This window comes from Kogia breviceps, chromosome 3 (assembly GCF_026419965.1).
Source record: "Kogia breviceps isolate mKogBre1 chromosome 3, mKogBre1 haplotype 1, whole genome shotgun sequence".
In the NCBI taxonomy this organism is placed as follows: domain Eukaryota; kingdom Metazoa; phylum Chordata; class Mammalia; order Artiodactyla; family Physeteridae; genus Kogia; species Kogia breviceps.
The window spans coordinates 142,633,035-142,649,270 of NC_081312.1; the positions used below are offsets into that span (position 1 = coordinate 142,633,035).

General features: G+C 37.9%; 1 protein-coding gene across 1 annotated transcript in view; it reads left to right on the top strand.

The window, feature by feature from the left end:
• The window catches only part of ADAM10 (ADAM metallopeptidase domain 10), a 111,439-nt gene that overhangs the window by 21,866 nt on the left and 73,337 nt on the right, over positions 1–16,236 (top strand). Inside the window, exon 2 of the mRNA XM_059056235.2 lies at positions 7,383–7,533. Coding sequence (XP_058912218.1) covers positions 7,383–7,533 — 151 coding nt within the window. The remainder of the gene's footprint in view (positions 1–7,382; positions 7,534–16,236) is intronic.

Consider the following 16,236-nt stretch of genomic DNA (forward strand, 5'->3'; position numbering starts at 1 on the left):
ACCATAAAATTTACTATCTTAACCATTTCTGGTGCACAGTTCAGTAGTGTTAAGTATATTTACCTTGTGCGGTCTCCAGAACTTAAACCCAGATGACTTAAGAGTTTGTATCCTTAACCATATGATGACAAGCAACTGACTGCATAAACAGAAAATTTAGTGATGGAACATTTAGGCTTTATGCAATACTTTAGGTGAGAAGCAATGGTTTTTAAGACACTGGTCACCAGGTGGTGAAGGACAAGATCCCCAAGAGAGGGGAAACAAATGAATTGAGACCTATATTGTTCCAGCTTTCTGCCTGGAACGAATTTCCATCTGTAATTCATTCGTGCTACAAGAGGGAACCTAGGTGGAGACCAACAAACTCTGAGTTGAGATGGAATGGGACCAAAGCAGCTAGTTTGCAGACAATATCAGAATGAAGGGCGCTGCATAGAGAGAGAATCCCTGAGATATGCAGAGGGTTCCCCTGGAGTGTTTGGCAGAGTATTGATTTAATTGTTTTCATATTAAACATATGAAATACAGTTGTAATAACTCCTTTAATGTTCTTGTCTGCTAATTCTAATGCCCACAACAGTTATTAAGTGTGTTTATGTGAGAAAATTACCTGAGGCCAGGGAAAGAAACAGTGCCCTACGTTCACATAATGCAGGAAATAGTACTTGTTCTTACTGGCCAGATGGGAAAAACTCATGATTTGTGGAGCATTAGATAGAGTACTCAGATATGTCTTGCCCCAATGGTAGGGAATAAAATTAGCCCTACACTGAACACTGCTCCAGACCCATATAACAAATCATAAAGGCAAAAAAGGATCAAACTTTCTAACTACCTTTACCTTGTCCTGTAACAAAGCCTAAGAATATTTATAAGAATACAAAAAATGTCCAGCCCCTACAAGGTGAAATTCACAGCATCTGCCATTTATTCAGTGAAAGATTATGAGACATGCAATGAAGCAGGAAAACACAATCTGTAATGAGAAGAATAAGCAGTCAATTTGGAACTAACCCATAACTGTCATGGGCATTAGAATTAGCAGACAAGAACATTAAAAGAGTTATTACAACTGTATTTCATATGTTTAATAAATTAAATAGAGACCTAAAAGGTATAAATAAAACAGACGGAAATCTAACTTCTACATATGAAAACTACAATGTTTTCAGTGGAAAGCACACCAGATGGCATTAACAACAGGTTAGACATTACAGAATATTATTGAGCTAGAAGACAGCAGTAGAAACTATTCAAAATGAAACAGGGAAGAAAAGAATTTTTGATAAATATGAAAAAACCCATCAGTGGGCTGTGGGAAGAATTTGAGTGACCTAATATACTTGTAACTGGAGTCCTTGGGTGGGTGGGGCTGGGGAGAGTGAAAAAAATTGAAGAAATAAGAGTTGAAAAATTATAAACCCACAGAGCCAAGGAGTTTACTGAAACTAAAGCTCAGTAAATATGAAGAAACCAAAGCACGTCAAAATCAAATTGCTCAAAACCAGTGTTAAAGAGGAAAGTCTTAAAAGCACTAGGGAGGGAGAAGACACATTATATTCAGAGGAGCAATGGTAAGGATGACAGATTTTTTGTCAGAAGGAATATAGGTGAAAAGATAGTGGAGCAAGGTTTTAAAAATATTTAAAGAAAAGATATGAACTTGTCGACCTGGAATTCTGTGCCCAGTGAAGATATCTTTCAAAAATGAAGACAAAAATAAAGACTTTGAGACATCCAACATCTGGAAAAGCTCTTCACCAGCAGAAGAAATTTTAGAGGAAGTTATCTAGGTAGAAGGAAAATGACACCAGATGGAAATATGGATCCACATGAAGGAATGAAGAACCCTGGAAATGAGAAATAGAGATTTTTTTCCTTGGTATTTAAATCTCTTTAAAAGATAATTGTCTGTTTAAACCAAAACACTAACAATGTATTGTGGGCTTTATAAGATACAAGTAAGTAAAGTATATGATGACAGTAGTCTAAAGACCAGGAGGAAAGAAATAAAAGTATAGTAATGTCAGGTTCTTACACCTGAAGTGTTAAAATATCGTTTGAAGGTAGGCTAAGTTAAAGATGTATACTTACAAGCCCTAAAGCAACCACTAAAATAACCAAACAGAGAGTTTTGCTAATAAGCTAGTGAAGAGGTAAAAACAGAATCATAAAAAACTAATTAGTCCCAATAAAGGCGAAGGGAGCAGAGAACAGATGGGACAAACAGAAATAAATAGCAAGATGATAGACTTAAACCTAACCACATTAGTAACTACTTTAAATGTAAATGATCCAAACACTCCAATTAAAAGGCAGAGGTTATCAGATTGGACAAAAAAGCAAGACCCAGCTCTATGCTGCCTACTGTGAACTCACATTAAATATGTAGGCACAAATAGATTAAAAATAAAAGGATGGAAAAGAGATACCATGCCAGTCAAGAAAAAAAAAAAGAAAAAAACGAGTGCTATATTAATATCAGACAAAGTAGATTTTAGAACATAGAATATTACAGAGAATAAAGAAGATCACTTGATAATTGATAAAGGAGTGAATTAATCCAAAAGACATAATACATAATAATCATTGACATTTATGCGTGTAATAATAGAACTTCAAAAATCAATTAAGCAGGGCTTCCCTTGTGGTGCAGTGGTTGGGAATCCGCCTGCCAATGCAGGGGACATGGGTTTGATCCCTGGTCCGGGAAGATCCCACATGCTGTGGAGCAGCTAAGCCTGAGCACCACAACTACTGAGTCTGAGCTCTAGAGCCCACGAGCCACAACTACTGAAGCCTGCGTGCCTAGAGCCCATGCTCCGCAACAAGAGAAGCCATTACAATGAGAAGCCCATGCACCGCAACGAAGAGTAGCCCTTGCTCACTGCAACTAGAGAAAGCCCACGCGCAGTAACGAAGACCCAATGCAGCCAAAAATAAATTAAATAAATAAAATTTTTAAAAAAAGAACAACAAAAAATTAAGCAGAGAACTGCAAGGAGAAATAGAGAAAGTCATAATTACAGACAGATTTCAATACCTTTCTCTCAATAATAGAACAGGTAGATAGAAAATCATGAAGGGTATAGAAGACTTGAACAACACTGTCAGCCAGTTGACCTGGTTGACATTTATAAAACACTGTACTCAATAAGTGCAGAGATCGACATTTCTAGAACACTCATCCATTAACAGCAGAATGTACATTCTTTTCAAGTGTGTATGAAACATTGCAAGGATAGACTGCATTCTTGGTCATAAAATAAGTCTCAATGTATTTAAAAGGATTGATGTCATACAAAGTATGTTCTCTGGGTATAGTAGAATTAAATTAGAAGTCAATAACAGAAAGATAACTGAAAATTTCCCCATATTTAGAATCTAAATAACAGACTTCTAAATAGCACATGAATCATAGAAGAAATCAAAAAGGAAATTAAAAAGTATGTTGAACAGAATGAAAATGGTAACATAGCATAACAGAGTCTGTGGGATGTTGCTAAAGCAGTGTTAAGGGAACATTTATAGCACTAAATACCTGCATTAGAAAAGAAAAGTCTTAAATCAATGGTCTTTTTTTTTTTTTTTTTTTTCGGTACGTGGGCCTCTCACTGCTGTGGCCTCTCCCGTTGCAGAGCACAGGCTCTGGATGCTTAGGCTCAGCGGCCATGGCTCACGGAGCCAGCTGCTCCACGGCATGTGGGATCTTCCTGGACTGGGGCACGAGCCCGTGTCCCCTGCATCGGCAGGCAGACTCTCAACCACTGTGCCACCAGGGAAGCCCAATCAATGGTCTTTACTAAAAAAAAGAAGAGCGATTAAACTCAAAGTAAGCAGAAGGAAAGAAAGAAAGATCAAAGCGAAAACTAAAAAAATAGAAAGCAGAAAAATAAGGAAAATCAAAGGAAATAAAAGTTGGTTCTTGAGAAGATCGGTAAAATCAGTAAATCTCTAGCTATCCTGATCAGGATCAAAGAGTGAAGATACAGATTACCAATATCAGGAATGAGAGAGGTAACATCACTATAGATTCAAAAGATATAAAAAACATAATGAGGGAACTTTTTTTTTTTTTTTTTTTTTTTGTGGTACACGGGCCTCTTACTGCTGTGGCCTCTCCCGTTGTGGAGCACAGGCTCTGGACGCACAGGCTCAGTCGCCGTGGCTCACAGGCCCAGCTGCTCCGCGGCATGTGGAATCTTCCCGGACTGGGGCATGAACCCGTGTCCCCTGCATTGGCAGGCAGATTCTCAACCACTGCGCCACCAGGGAAGCCCATAATGAGGGAATATTATGAACAGCTTTATCTCCATAACTTCAGCAGCTTAGGTAAAATGGACAAATTCTTACCAAAGGTCACTCAAGAAGTAGATAACCAGAATAGCTGTTTATATATCAAATTGATGTCATTAATAACCTTTCACAAAGAAAATTCCAGGCCAAGATGGCTTCACTGGTGAATTCTGTCAAACATTTAAGGAGGAAATAATACCAATTCTACATACATTTGTCTAGAAAATTGAAGAAGAGGTAATACTTGCAAGGTCTTTTTAAAATACTGATACCAAAACTTGACAAAGACAGTCCAAGAAAACTACAGACCGGTGTCTCTCATGAACATAGATAACAAAAATTCTAAACAAAATTATAGCAAATTGAATCCAGCAGTATTATAAAGCATAATATACCATATTCAAGTGGGATTTATATCAGTAATGCAAGGTTGGTTTAACATTAGAAAATGAACAATTAAAAAAAATTGAAGTATAGTTGATTTACAATGTTGTGTTAATTTCTGCTGTACAGCAAAGTGATTCAGTTATATATACATTTAAAAAATTCTTTTCCATTATGGTTTATCACAGAATATTGAATATAGTTCCCTGTGCTATACAGGAGGACCTTGTTGTTTATCTGTTCTCTGTGTAATAGTTTGCATCTGCTAGTCCCAAACTCCCACTCCACCCCTCCTCCATCCCCACCCTTGGCAACCACAAGTTTGATCTCTATATCTGTGAGTCTGTTTCTGTTTTGCAGATAAGTTCATTTGTGTCATATTTTAGATTCCACGTATAAGTGATACCATATGGTATTTGTCTTTGTCTTTCTGACTTCACTTAGTATGATATTCTCTAGTTCCATCCATGTTGCTCCAAATGGCATTATTTTGTTCTTTTTTTATGGCTGAGTTATATTCCATTGTATATATGTACTACATCTTCTTTACCCATTCATCTCTTGATGGACATTTAGGTTGTTTCCATGTCTTGGCTATTGTGAATAGTGCTGCTATGAACATAAGAGGTGCATGTATCTTTTTAAAAATAAATTTATTTTATTTATTTAATTAATTAATTTATTTATTAATTTATTTTTTTTTGCGATACGCGGGCCTCTCACTGTTGTGGCCTCTCCCGTTGCGGAGCACAGGCTCCGGACGCGCAGGCTCAGCGGCCATGGCTCACGGGCCCAGCCGCTCCGCGGCATGTGGGATCTTCCCGGACCAGGGCACGAACCCGTGTCCCCTGCATCGGCAGGCGGATTCTCAACCACTGCGCCACCAGGGAAGCCCTATTTAATTTATTTTTGGCTGCATTGGGTCTTCGTTTCTGCACGTGGGCTTTCTCTAGTTGCAGTGAGTGGGGGCTACTCTTCGTTGCAGTGTGTGGGCTTCTCATTGTGGTGGCTTCTCTCATTGTGGAACACGGGCTCGAGGCGCACGGGCTTCAGTAGTTGTGGCATGAGGGCTTGGTAGCTGTGGCTCATGGGCTCTAGAGTGCAGGCTCAGTAGTTGTGGAACATGGGCTTAGTTGCTCTGTAGCACGTGGGATCTTCCCAGACCAGTGTCCCCTGCATTGGCAGGCTGATTCTTAACCACTGTGCCACCAGGGAAGCCTGCATGTATCTTTTTTTTTTTTTTTTTTTTTTTTTTTTTGTGCTAGGCGGGCCTCTCACTGTTGTGGCCTCTCCCGTTGCGGAGCACAGGCTCCGGACGCGCAGGCTCAGCGGCCATGGCTCACGGGCCCAGCATGTGGCATCTTCCCGGACTGGGGCATGAACCTGTGTCCCCTGAATCGGCAGGCGGACTCTCAACCCCTGCGCCACCAGGGAAGCCCGCATGTATCTTTTTGAAATATAGTTTTGTACAGATGTATACTCAGGAATAAGATCGCTGGATCGTATGGTAACTCTATTTTTAGTTTTTTGAGGAACCTCCATACTGTTCTCCATGGTGGCTGCACCAGCTTACATTCCTACCAATAGTATAGGAGGGTTCCTTTTTCTCCAAACCCTCTCCAGCATTTATTATTTGTAGACTTTTTTTTTTTTTGGTGGTATGCGGGCCTCTCACTGTTGTGGCCTCTCTCATTGTGGAGCACAGACTCCGGATGCACAGGCTCAGCGGCCACGGCTCATGGGCCCAGCCGCTCCGCGGCATGTGGGATCTTCCCAGACTGGGGCACGAACCCGTGTCCCCTGCATCGGCAGGCGGACTCTCAACCACTGCGCCACCAGGGAAGCCCTATTTGTAGACTTTTTAATGATGGCCATTCTGACTGGTGTGAGGTAGTACCGCATTGTAGTTTTGATTTGCACTTCTGTAATAATTAGTGATGTTGAGCATCTTTTCACATGTCTGTTAGCCATCTGTATGTCTTCTTTGGAGAAGTGTCTATTTAGTTCTTCTGCCCATGAAAATCAGTCATTTTAATTTTCCATATTAATAAACTGAGAAGAAAACCATATAATCATCTCTTTAAAAATTTTATTTACTTATTTTTATTGCAGTATAGTTGATTTACAATGTTGTGTTAGTTTCAGGTGTACAACAAAGTGATTCATTTATACATATTTTATATATATGTATTTTTTCAGATTCTTTTCCCTTATAGGCATAATTCCCTGTGCTATACAGTAGGTCTTTGTTGGTTATCTATTATAATCATCTTAATAGATGCAGAAAGAGTGGGTGACAAAAGTCAACACCTCTTCCTGATAGTTTTTATCAGCAAAGTATTAATAGAAGATAACTTTGTCAACCTGATAAAGGACATCCTAGACAAACCTATGGCTAACATCAAAACTTGTGTGTGTGGTTAAAATTCCCATTATAATAAGTTTTTAGGGACTTCCTGGCTGGCCAGTGGTTAAGACTCCATGCATCCACTGCAGGGGGTGCAGATTCGATCCCTGGTCGTGGAACTCAGATCCTGCATGCTGCACGGCCTACCCCCCCCAAAAAAAGTATATGAAAATAAAGTGCTAGGATTAGTGAAACAGTTTCATATTTATAGATGTTTGAATAATCATGGAATCATACTAGAACTAGAATGGGCCACAAGATGACATTAATTCAAATTGTTTATTTTTTATAGGTCAGTATGGAAATCCTTTAAATAAGTACATTAGACATTATGAAGGATTATCTTATGATGTGGATTCATTACACCAAAAACACCAGCGTGCCAAAAGAGCAGTTTCACATGAGGACCAGTTTTTACGTCTAGATTTCCATGCTCATGGAAGGTGAGTAAATTTATACTGACTGTGTCTGAAGTTCCTATGTATTCAATCTATATTAAGGAAGAAATTTATACCCTTAATTTTCCTTCTCTAATGGAAAGGTCCCCATTTGGAAATTGAGCCTACACTGAAATTTGGTATATACATTAAAAAATGTTTTCTTTTAAAATGGATTGCCCTTTTTATGTTGTTAAGGAAACAGTCACATTTAAATGTTTTTAGGTTTATGAATCAGATCCTCTGTTGTATTATTAGAGGATGTGTCTTTAAAGAAGAGTCTATGTTTGTGGTTTAGCTAATTTTATGTGTTTTATGGCCTTTGTGTCTGTTCTCTGGTACTAACAGTGAAGATAGCTACTTGTAGGCCATTAAATAAGTCATTTAATTTCTCATTAACTCAATTTTATCAGCTCTAAAATGACAACTTGTAGACAGATGACCTACTGTACTGCTTAATTCTCAGACAGAATTGTTAAGGAATAAAGAACAGCGAGCCAAGGGAGAGAGGTTAAAAAAAAAATCACATTTATTTAGTCCTGTTGTGTTCCAGGTACATGCTTTATATGCATTTTCTTATTTAATCTCTCTACACCCAAACAAAGTAAATCTTTTTCTATCCAAGGAAACTAAGACTCAGAGAAGTTAAATAATTTCTTTTAAGTTACGTAGCACAGATTTTACCCGGACCTGGCTGATTCAAGACCCCATATTATGTTTTTCTTTGTCTGTTAGGAGTACTCAGATACAAAATCTTCAAGTATTCTTTGTCAGATTCCCTGCCTTGCCTGCTGTAATGAGTAAATCTATTCCTTTTGTACTTTTTCTACAGTTGTAACCCTGATTTATTATTCACCTCCTGATAGGTTTCCCAGCTTCCATTCCATTTATCATTAAAGTTATCCTATGTATTGCTACAAGATGACTCTTCCTTAAATGCTTCCTTTTTCACGTCAGCTTATTGCTGTAAAGTCTTCAATTAATGATTGTTAGCCAGATTTCTTAACTGGGCTTTCAATATTCTTTGTAAATTAACTCAAGTCTATTCTAAACTTACTTTGTTCCACTTCCCAATATTCTGTCTGTTTCATTCAGAATGAGCTGCTCATTGCTGAATATACCATGTACAGTTTCCTGTATTATTTATCTTAAATTCTGATCATCTTTTAATACACAATTCAAGTTCTACTTCTTTGAAGCTTTATTTACACCTTCCTCTGAACCTTTAAATTACTTACCTGTACCGTTGGCATTGGTTCAGTATCTCTTCCTTTTCATGTGTGTATTTCTTGCTTATTTTTCTGTAACTGTGTTTTTTCTTCCTCACAGGCAGACACATGCTGCTATTTAGTGTGTCTGCTATTTGCCCTTATATTATAGACACTCAAGAGATTTTTAATGGATGAAAAAAATCAGATAATAAGAACTGCTATGAAACAAAGTATTTTGCACATGGAAATAAATGCATTACTTAACTTAATTTCCATATTACAAAACAATGATCATTATAGAAAAAAGTACTTTCAAGTTATAAAATCTACTTTGTTTTGAAGGAAGAAAAAATTCATTTCAGGATCTGTTCTTCTAGATAAAAATTTTAGTGATGGTAAATCATGTAAATTTTTATGACCCTTAACCTCAGAAAAAATTTTAATTACCCATTCTTTATTGGTACCATGAAATAATAAGCAATCATTAAGCCTTCCTAAGTTTTTAGCAACTATCTCAAAGTAAATTTAATGCTGTATTGCAAATATCGTGTGACTGCCAAAAGGAAAAGTTGAGATTCTAGCTGCTTTTGGTTTGGATATACCACATTTCTATTACATCATTAGATTTTTATTAGCTCCATTACATAATTCATATTGAACATATGGCAAAAACAAATCCCTACCTCCTTTTGTTTTTTTTTTGGTACATGTGTGAGAGTAACTGAGAGAGAGTGTACAAGTACACGCTGTTATTTAGTTATTCTCATAGGAGCTGCAAGATTGCGTAAGTCATTGTATAAGAAGAAAATGTGATATGGTGCTTTACAGATAAAATGCTGTAGATATTCAAAGGGAGGAGGACTTATTTCTAGCTGAGGCTCTCAGCAAAGGACCTGGACCTAGGAAATCTCATTCTGTGTATTAGTGGTTATCTTAGGTACTTCAACAGAAATCTGTTTAATTAACTATATACATATACCACATTTTCTAGAATAGATCTGAATTCAGGAATTTTATTTTGTTGTCTTAATTATTATACTTGTATATTCACACTGTCTCAGAGTTTGTGCCCTAAAACATGGTTATTGTAACTACCTTCTAACATACCTTAGTTAAAAATGTGATGATCTCATAGTTTTATTTCTCCCTTTCCTTGAAATAGGCCTACAAAAATGACCTTGATAAATATAATTATAGATTTCCTGCTAAGTTTCTTCTCCTTCTCCACCATATACAAAATGTTGGTTTTGGGTACTAGCACAGCCTCTGTAGGGTATGGGTATGTGTGTGTGTGTATGTGTCTTTCAGTATTAAAATCATTCTTTCTTCTGTTTGTTTTATGCCTAAGCACATGAATACAATTCTTTCAACCTGGCTTCCATGATTCCTAAATAAGAAAGGGTGACTCACATCCCAAGTTTACAAATATCAGTGTTAAATGAAGGAATGTCAAGATTCTTTAAGCCTAATGTCCATTCTTGAGAATTCCGTGAAAAACCATTGTTCTTTTTTTCCCCTTCCAGTTTTATTGAGATATAATTGACGTATAGCACTGTATAAATTTAAGATGTATAGCATAATAATTTGACTCATATACATCATGAAGTTACATTTTTTTTCTTGTGTGTATATGTATTTTTAAACATTTCCTTCATGTTTTGTTTCCCATTATATACTTTGGGCAGTCAACTTTATTTTCTGGTCTTCTTACGACTTTGCTAACTTTACTGCCTTTCATAGATTTGCATTTGAGTAGGAAGCTACTTAGTAAAGAACTTGTGATTTTTATAGGAAGTATAATATATGTATTGAAACAGTCATAAACTGGGTAGAGAAAGGAGTACTGTGGTAATTTGGGGCCTGAATGGTGTTCTCTTCTGACTTGACATGTGTTATCTAGAGATTTCTTTTGAGCCTTAACTTCCTCATTAGTAAAACCTTGAAGTTTGGATGAGATAATGTTTAAGGCCTCTTCCTACTTTAAAGTTCTACAAAATATATTAGTAACACTCAAGTAACTAAATTTAAAAAAACTCAAAGCACTGTCTAGTCAGTAATAAACTATTTTTTATGCTTCTGTATTTAATTGTTTAGGTACATAATAAATCAGAAATTGTTTCCATCTAATATGTGATTTGTATATAGTGTAAAAGATACCAAAATTTTATTTAAGTGCAGTGCGATGTTTTAGACTTTTCTTTTTTCTGATTTTGATAAGATAATTATTCCTATAGCCTTAACTGTACATTTATAAACTGTTCAAAATAAATGGTCAGATAATTTGATTTGAAGTTTCTTTGCAGTTTGAGACTCAAGTTCTCCCTGCCTCTGAAATGTGAGGGTATCAAGGATGTGGCCCAGGTAACCTGTAAAAGGCATAAGTATTCTCTTTGGGTCCTGACTGGAGCTGGGTTAGTCAGGAAGTGTCTTAGACTTTATCTTTGACCTATCAGTAGTGTAGCAGAAACCCAGGATGCTTTTAACTCCATAGACAAACCAGCACACTTTAAGAAGCAGAAGTGAGAATCTAGGGAGCACAGATAGATGCCAGCTCATAAAGAAGAGCAACAGAATAAATTAGAATTGTGTAAAAATGCTATTGTTATGGATATGGAAAAACAAAATTAAAAAAAATACTGACCTGACGCTGAAATCTATTCCAACAAGATTTGAGCAAAAATTCCTAGGGAAAATGGTATTTATTTGTTCCTATTTTATGTCAGGTACAGTGCCCTTTAGCATATACTTTTTTTTTTGCGGTACGCAGGCGTCTCACTGTTGTGGCCTCTCCCATTGCGGAGCACAGGCTCCGGACGCGCACGCTCAGCGGCCATGGCTCACGGGCCCAGCCACTGTGCGGCATATGGGATCCTCCCGGACCGGGGCACGAACCTGTGTCCCCTGCATTGGCAGGCGGACTCTCAACCACTGAGCCACCAGGGAAGCTCTAGCATATACTTTTGTTTAAGTATATTTCATACCACTCTTTGTCTCAGCAGTGGATTTTCTAGGATATGCAATTCTTAGTTATTGCCTGATTCCTCGTTACACAGAAATTAAAAGCCTAACATATGTTTTTTAAAACTCTGAAGGCTACACTGGCTCTTTGAATTACTTACTGAAATAAGAAATAGCAACTGAGTTGTGTTCATCTTAATTCTGTGTTGAAGAAGTTAAATTGAGAGCTGATGATGGCTCTGAGCTTAGCTTCTTGGATAAGATTTTAACATGAAATTTTGTTTTTATTTTTCATATTTTTAAGCATTAACTAGGGTTTATGTAGAAGACAGGGAATGAGTTTTTAAAAACTGAGCTTCCTCCTGTTTTGAAAAAGGAATGGAAATAAGAGTGTAAAAGTATTTTTCTTTTGTTTTTAAATTTAATTTATTTAATTAATTTATTTTTGGCTGCCTTGGGTCTTTGTTGCTGCATGTGGGCTTTCTCTAGTTGTGGCGAGCAGGGACTACTCTTTGTCGTGGTGCGCTGGCATCTCATTTCGGTGGCTTCTCTTTGTGGCGGAGCACGGGCTCTAGGCACGCCGGCTTCAGTAGTTGTGGCATGTGGGCTCAGTAGTTTTGGCTCATGGGCTCAGTAGTTGTGGCGCATGGGCTTAGTTGCTTCATGGCATGTGGGATCTTCCCGGACCAGGGGTTGAACCTGTGTGCCCTGCATTGGCAGGCAGATTTTTAACCACTGAGTTACTAGGGAAGTCCCTGCTTCTCCTTATACAGGATAAATTTACTTATTTTTGCTTGGGTTTTAGTTTCACTTTTATCTTCTTTGGGAACTCTTGAGGAATCTCGTATATGTATTTTTGCTTATTTGAGGTAATCTGTCTACCTCAGGGCCATTAGTAAAGCCTGGAACTGTGTTTTTCAAACTGTAGAACCCTAGAATTTCTGTGGAGGTTGCCTCAGGTTCTTCCCAATGGGCCGCAGGTGGGCTGACTCTGCCCTTTCCCCTTCTACCAACCTGTTCTGTTTTATCCTTTTTTTTTTGGAGGAGGTGAATAGTGGCTTCTTTAAGAGAATTTGAAAAAGGACTTTTCTGTTTCAAGAAGTATACTAGTGGAAGTAAACTAGATATTTGACTCATAGTAATATTTGCTGTTAATACTGGCAACTTGTCTTACAAAAATAATTTGGATGGAGACTCTGTCAAGCATCTTTATTAAGAAGAAGGTGAATGTTACAAGGAAAAGAATACCTAGAAATGTCAGGGATGGCTATTAAGTACTGTTTTATTTCTAGGAATCACTACCCAGGCCTACCATAAACAGGCCTACCTGTTCCATTTAGACACAGTAGACCCGTCTGGGACTTCTGGATTACAGACATACTTGGAAGCAAGGTTTTTGCTCTCAGGTTTCTTCCCCCTGTTACCAAGGTACTTGATTAGTCGAGGCTTTTTGTCTTGATATGACTTCAGTTCAAGAGATGCACCTTTAACTCTTGCTGTTTTCTTCTGAGAATCAGAGCCATATTATCTTTAGCCTAAATAGCTGTCATATGGGAGAAGGCAACTTCTTTTCACTTTATATTCTTACTCTTCTAATATATAGAATGGTGCCTCTTTAATATAGAAGGTATTCTATATATATTCTATATATATTCCAAAAACTTAAAGAATCATATCCTAGCATATCCTAGCATAATTTATTTTGTTTTTCTGTACCAGAGGTGGTTCTGGTACCTCTGTTTGTTTGTTTAGTTTAGATTTAGAGTGCTTTTCTCAAGCCTTAGATGGGAAAACCAACTATTATTACCAGATGGTACAACTGCATTTTCAAAGCACTGAGGCCAGAGATTTGGAATCTGTTTCGTGTATTTTTTCAAATTGCTGTCATTTGTTAGCTGATTTTGCCCTCCTATAATTTTGCTCTATTCTTTATAACTTTGCTATATGCCACTGAGGAAAGAATTATAATAGGACTACTATAATCAGGATGAGAGACAAAATACTATTGATCCATAGAATCAACATAGTGATTAAATCTAACAGTAGGAAAATATTCCCAAGGCAAATGATGTTCCTTATACAGAGCATCTTCTTCCTCAGAGGAAATCTAAAGTTTATCTTTGATGACAGTATACTATGTTATAAAATATAAAAAAGAGAACTAAACTTACTGAAAGAAACATAGTAAAATGAGATTAATAATCAAAGGGAACTTCTGATGGTGGTGTTGTAAAGTAGAATTTTCAGTGAAATTCAAATAAGGTTATATTTTCACTTCTGTATCTTACTTGCATTTGTTCAAATTTTAAAAGGTGACTTGGTGAAGACTGATAATATTACATACATTAAGACTGCTACAACACTCAGCATATATTTATTAGCTTAACTGCTTCCGGCACATGCTTGAGAGGCATTCGTGGTATGATTGAAAGCAAAATGCAGCAACCAAATGCTAGAGTTCTAGTCCTAATTCTGGTCTTGTGACCTGAGTCATACCCTTTGATACAAATATTCATCATGCTTTCTTTACAATGTTACTGTGAGGATGGGATGCAGTAATATGTGTGAAAGTGCTCTGAAAACTGTAAACCTATATAAATTTAAGAAGAATGTTATAATCTCATCATTATCATCACAATACTACTATCTCAACCAATTCTCTAGGGGCTTTTACCACTAGGAAGGGTATCTCTGCCCGCACAATTTTATTTTATACCCTAGCTTTTGGGAATACAGTGATTAAAAAAAAAAAAGTTTATTTATTTATTTATTTGGTTGCGCTGGGTCTTAGTTGCGGCTTGTGGGTTCCTTAGTTGAAGCTCACCAGCTCCTTAATTGGGGCACATGGGCTCCTTTAGTTGCAGCAGGCGGACTCCTTAGTTGCATCATGCAGGCTCCTTAGTTGTGGCATGCATGTGGGATCTAGTTCCCTGACCAGGGATCAAACCTGGCCCCCTGCAATGGGAGCATGGAGTCTTAACCACTGTGCCACCGGGGAAGTCCCAGTGCAATGATTTTTAAAAATTTATTTATTTTTATGGTGGCAAAATAACATGTAACTTACTATTTTAATCATTTTTAAGTGTACAATTCAGTGGCATTAGGTACATTCAAAGTGTTGTCTAACTATCACCGTGATTCATTTTGAGAGCTTTTTGATTATACCAAACAGAAACAATTAACTTCCAATTCTGCCCTCCTACCAGTCCTTGGTAACCTCTGTTCTACCTTCTATCTCTAGGAATTTGCCTATTCTAGGTCCTTCATAACTGGAGTCATATAATATGTGGCCTTTTGCGTCTGGCTCCTTTCACTTAGCATAATGTTTCTAATGTTCATCTGTATTGTAGTGTATCAGAATTTCATTCCTTTTTAAGGCTGAATAATCCATTGTATGTATATATGTATATACCACTCATATGTACATCTTTTTTTTTTTTGGCCGCGCCATGCGGCTTATGGGACCTTAGTTCCCCGACCGAGGATCGAACCTGTGCCCTTGGCTGTGAAGTGCGGAGCCCTAACCACTGGACCACCAGGGAATTCCCCATACATACATCTTGAAATCCATACATTGATGAATATTAGGATTGTTTCCATCTTTTGGCTATTATGAATAATGCTGCCACACACACTGGTGTACAAGTATCTGAGTCCCTGATTTCCATTCCTTTGGGTTTATACATAGAAGTAGAATTGCTGGGTCATATGTTAATTCTGTTTAACTTTGAGGAACCACCAAACTGTTTTCCCAAAATACAGTGATTTTTTTTTTTTTTTTTTTTTTTTTTGCGGTATGCGGGCCTCTCACTGTTGTGGCCTCTCCCGTTGCGGAGCACAGGCTCCGGACGCACAGGCCTGGCGGCCATGGCTCACGGGCTTAGTTGCTCCGCGGCATGTGGGATCTTCCCGGACCAGGTCACGAACCCGTGTCTCCTGCATCGGCAGGCGGATTCTCAACCACTGCGCCACCAGGGAAGCCCAATACAGTGATTTTTATAAGGCAGTGTTCACTGTAGTTTTTCTGACCTTTGGGCTAAAAGTTTAAGCAATGAAAGAATCAGGTTGGGACTTCCCTGATCGTGCAGTGGTTAAAAGTCCTCCTGCCAATGCAGGGGACATGGGTTCGAGCCCTGGTCTGGGAAGATCCCACATGCTGCGGAGCAAGTAAGCCCATGTGCCACAACTACTGAGCCTGCGCTCTAGAGCCCACGAGCCACAACAACTGAGCCCATGAGCCACATCTACTGAAGCCCGTGCACCTAGAGCCCATGCTCTGCAACAAGAGAAGCCACTGCAGTGAGAAGCCCGCGCACCGCAACAAGCAGTAGCCGCCACTAACTGCAACTAGAGAAAGCCCACGCACAGCAACAAAGATCCAATGCAGCCAAAAAATAAATAAAATAAAATAAAATAAAATAAAAAGAATCAGGTTATGTTTTCAGATTATGTTTTATTCAAGGCTTGTTGAGAAATTGGGAAGGTAGGATGTGTTCATCAGCTAATTATTATTATTACTTTATAATGTGTTGTCTGACAG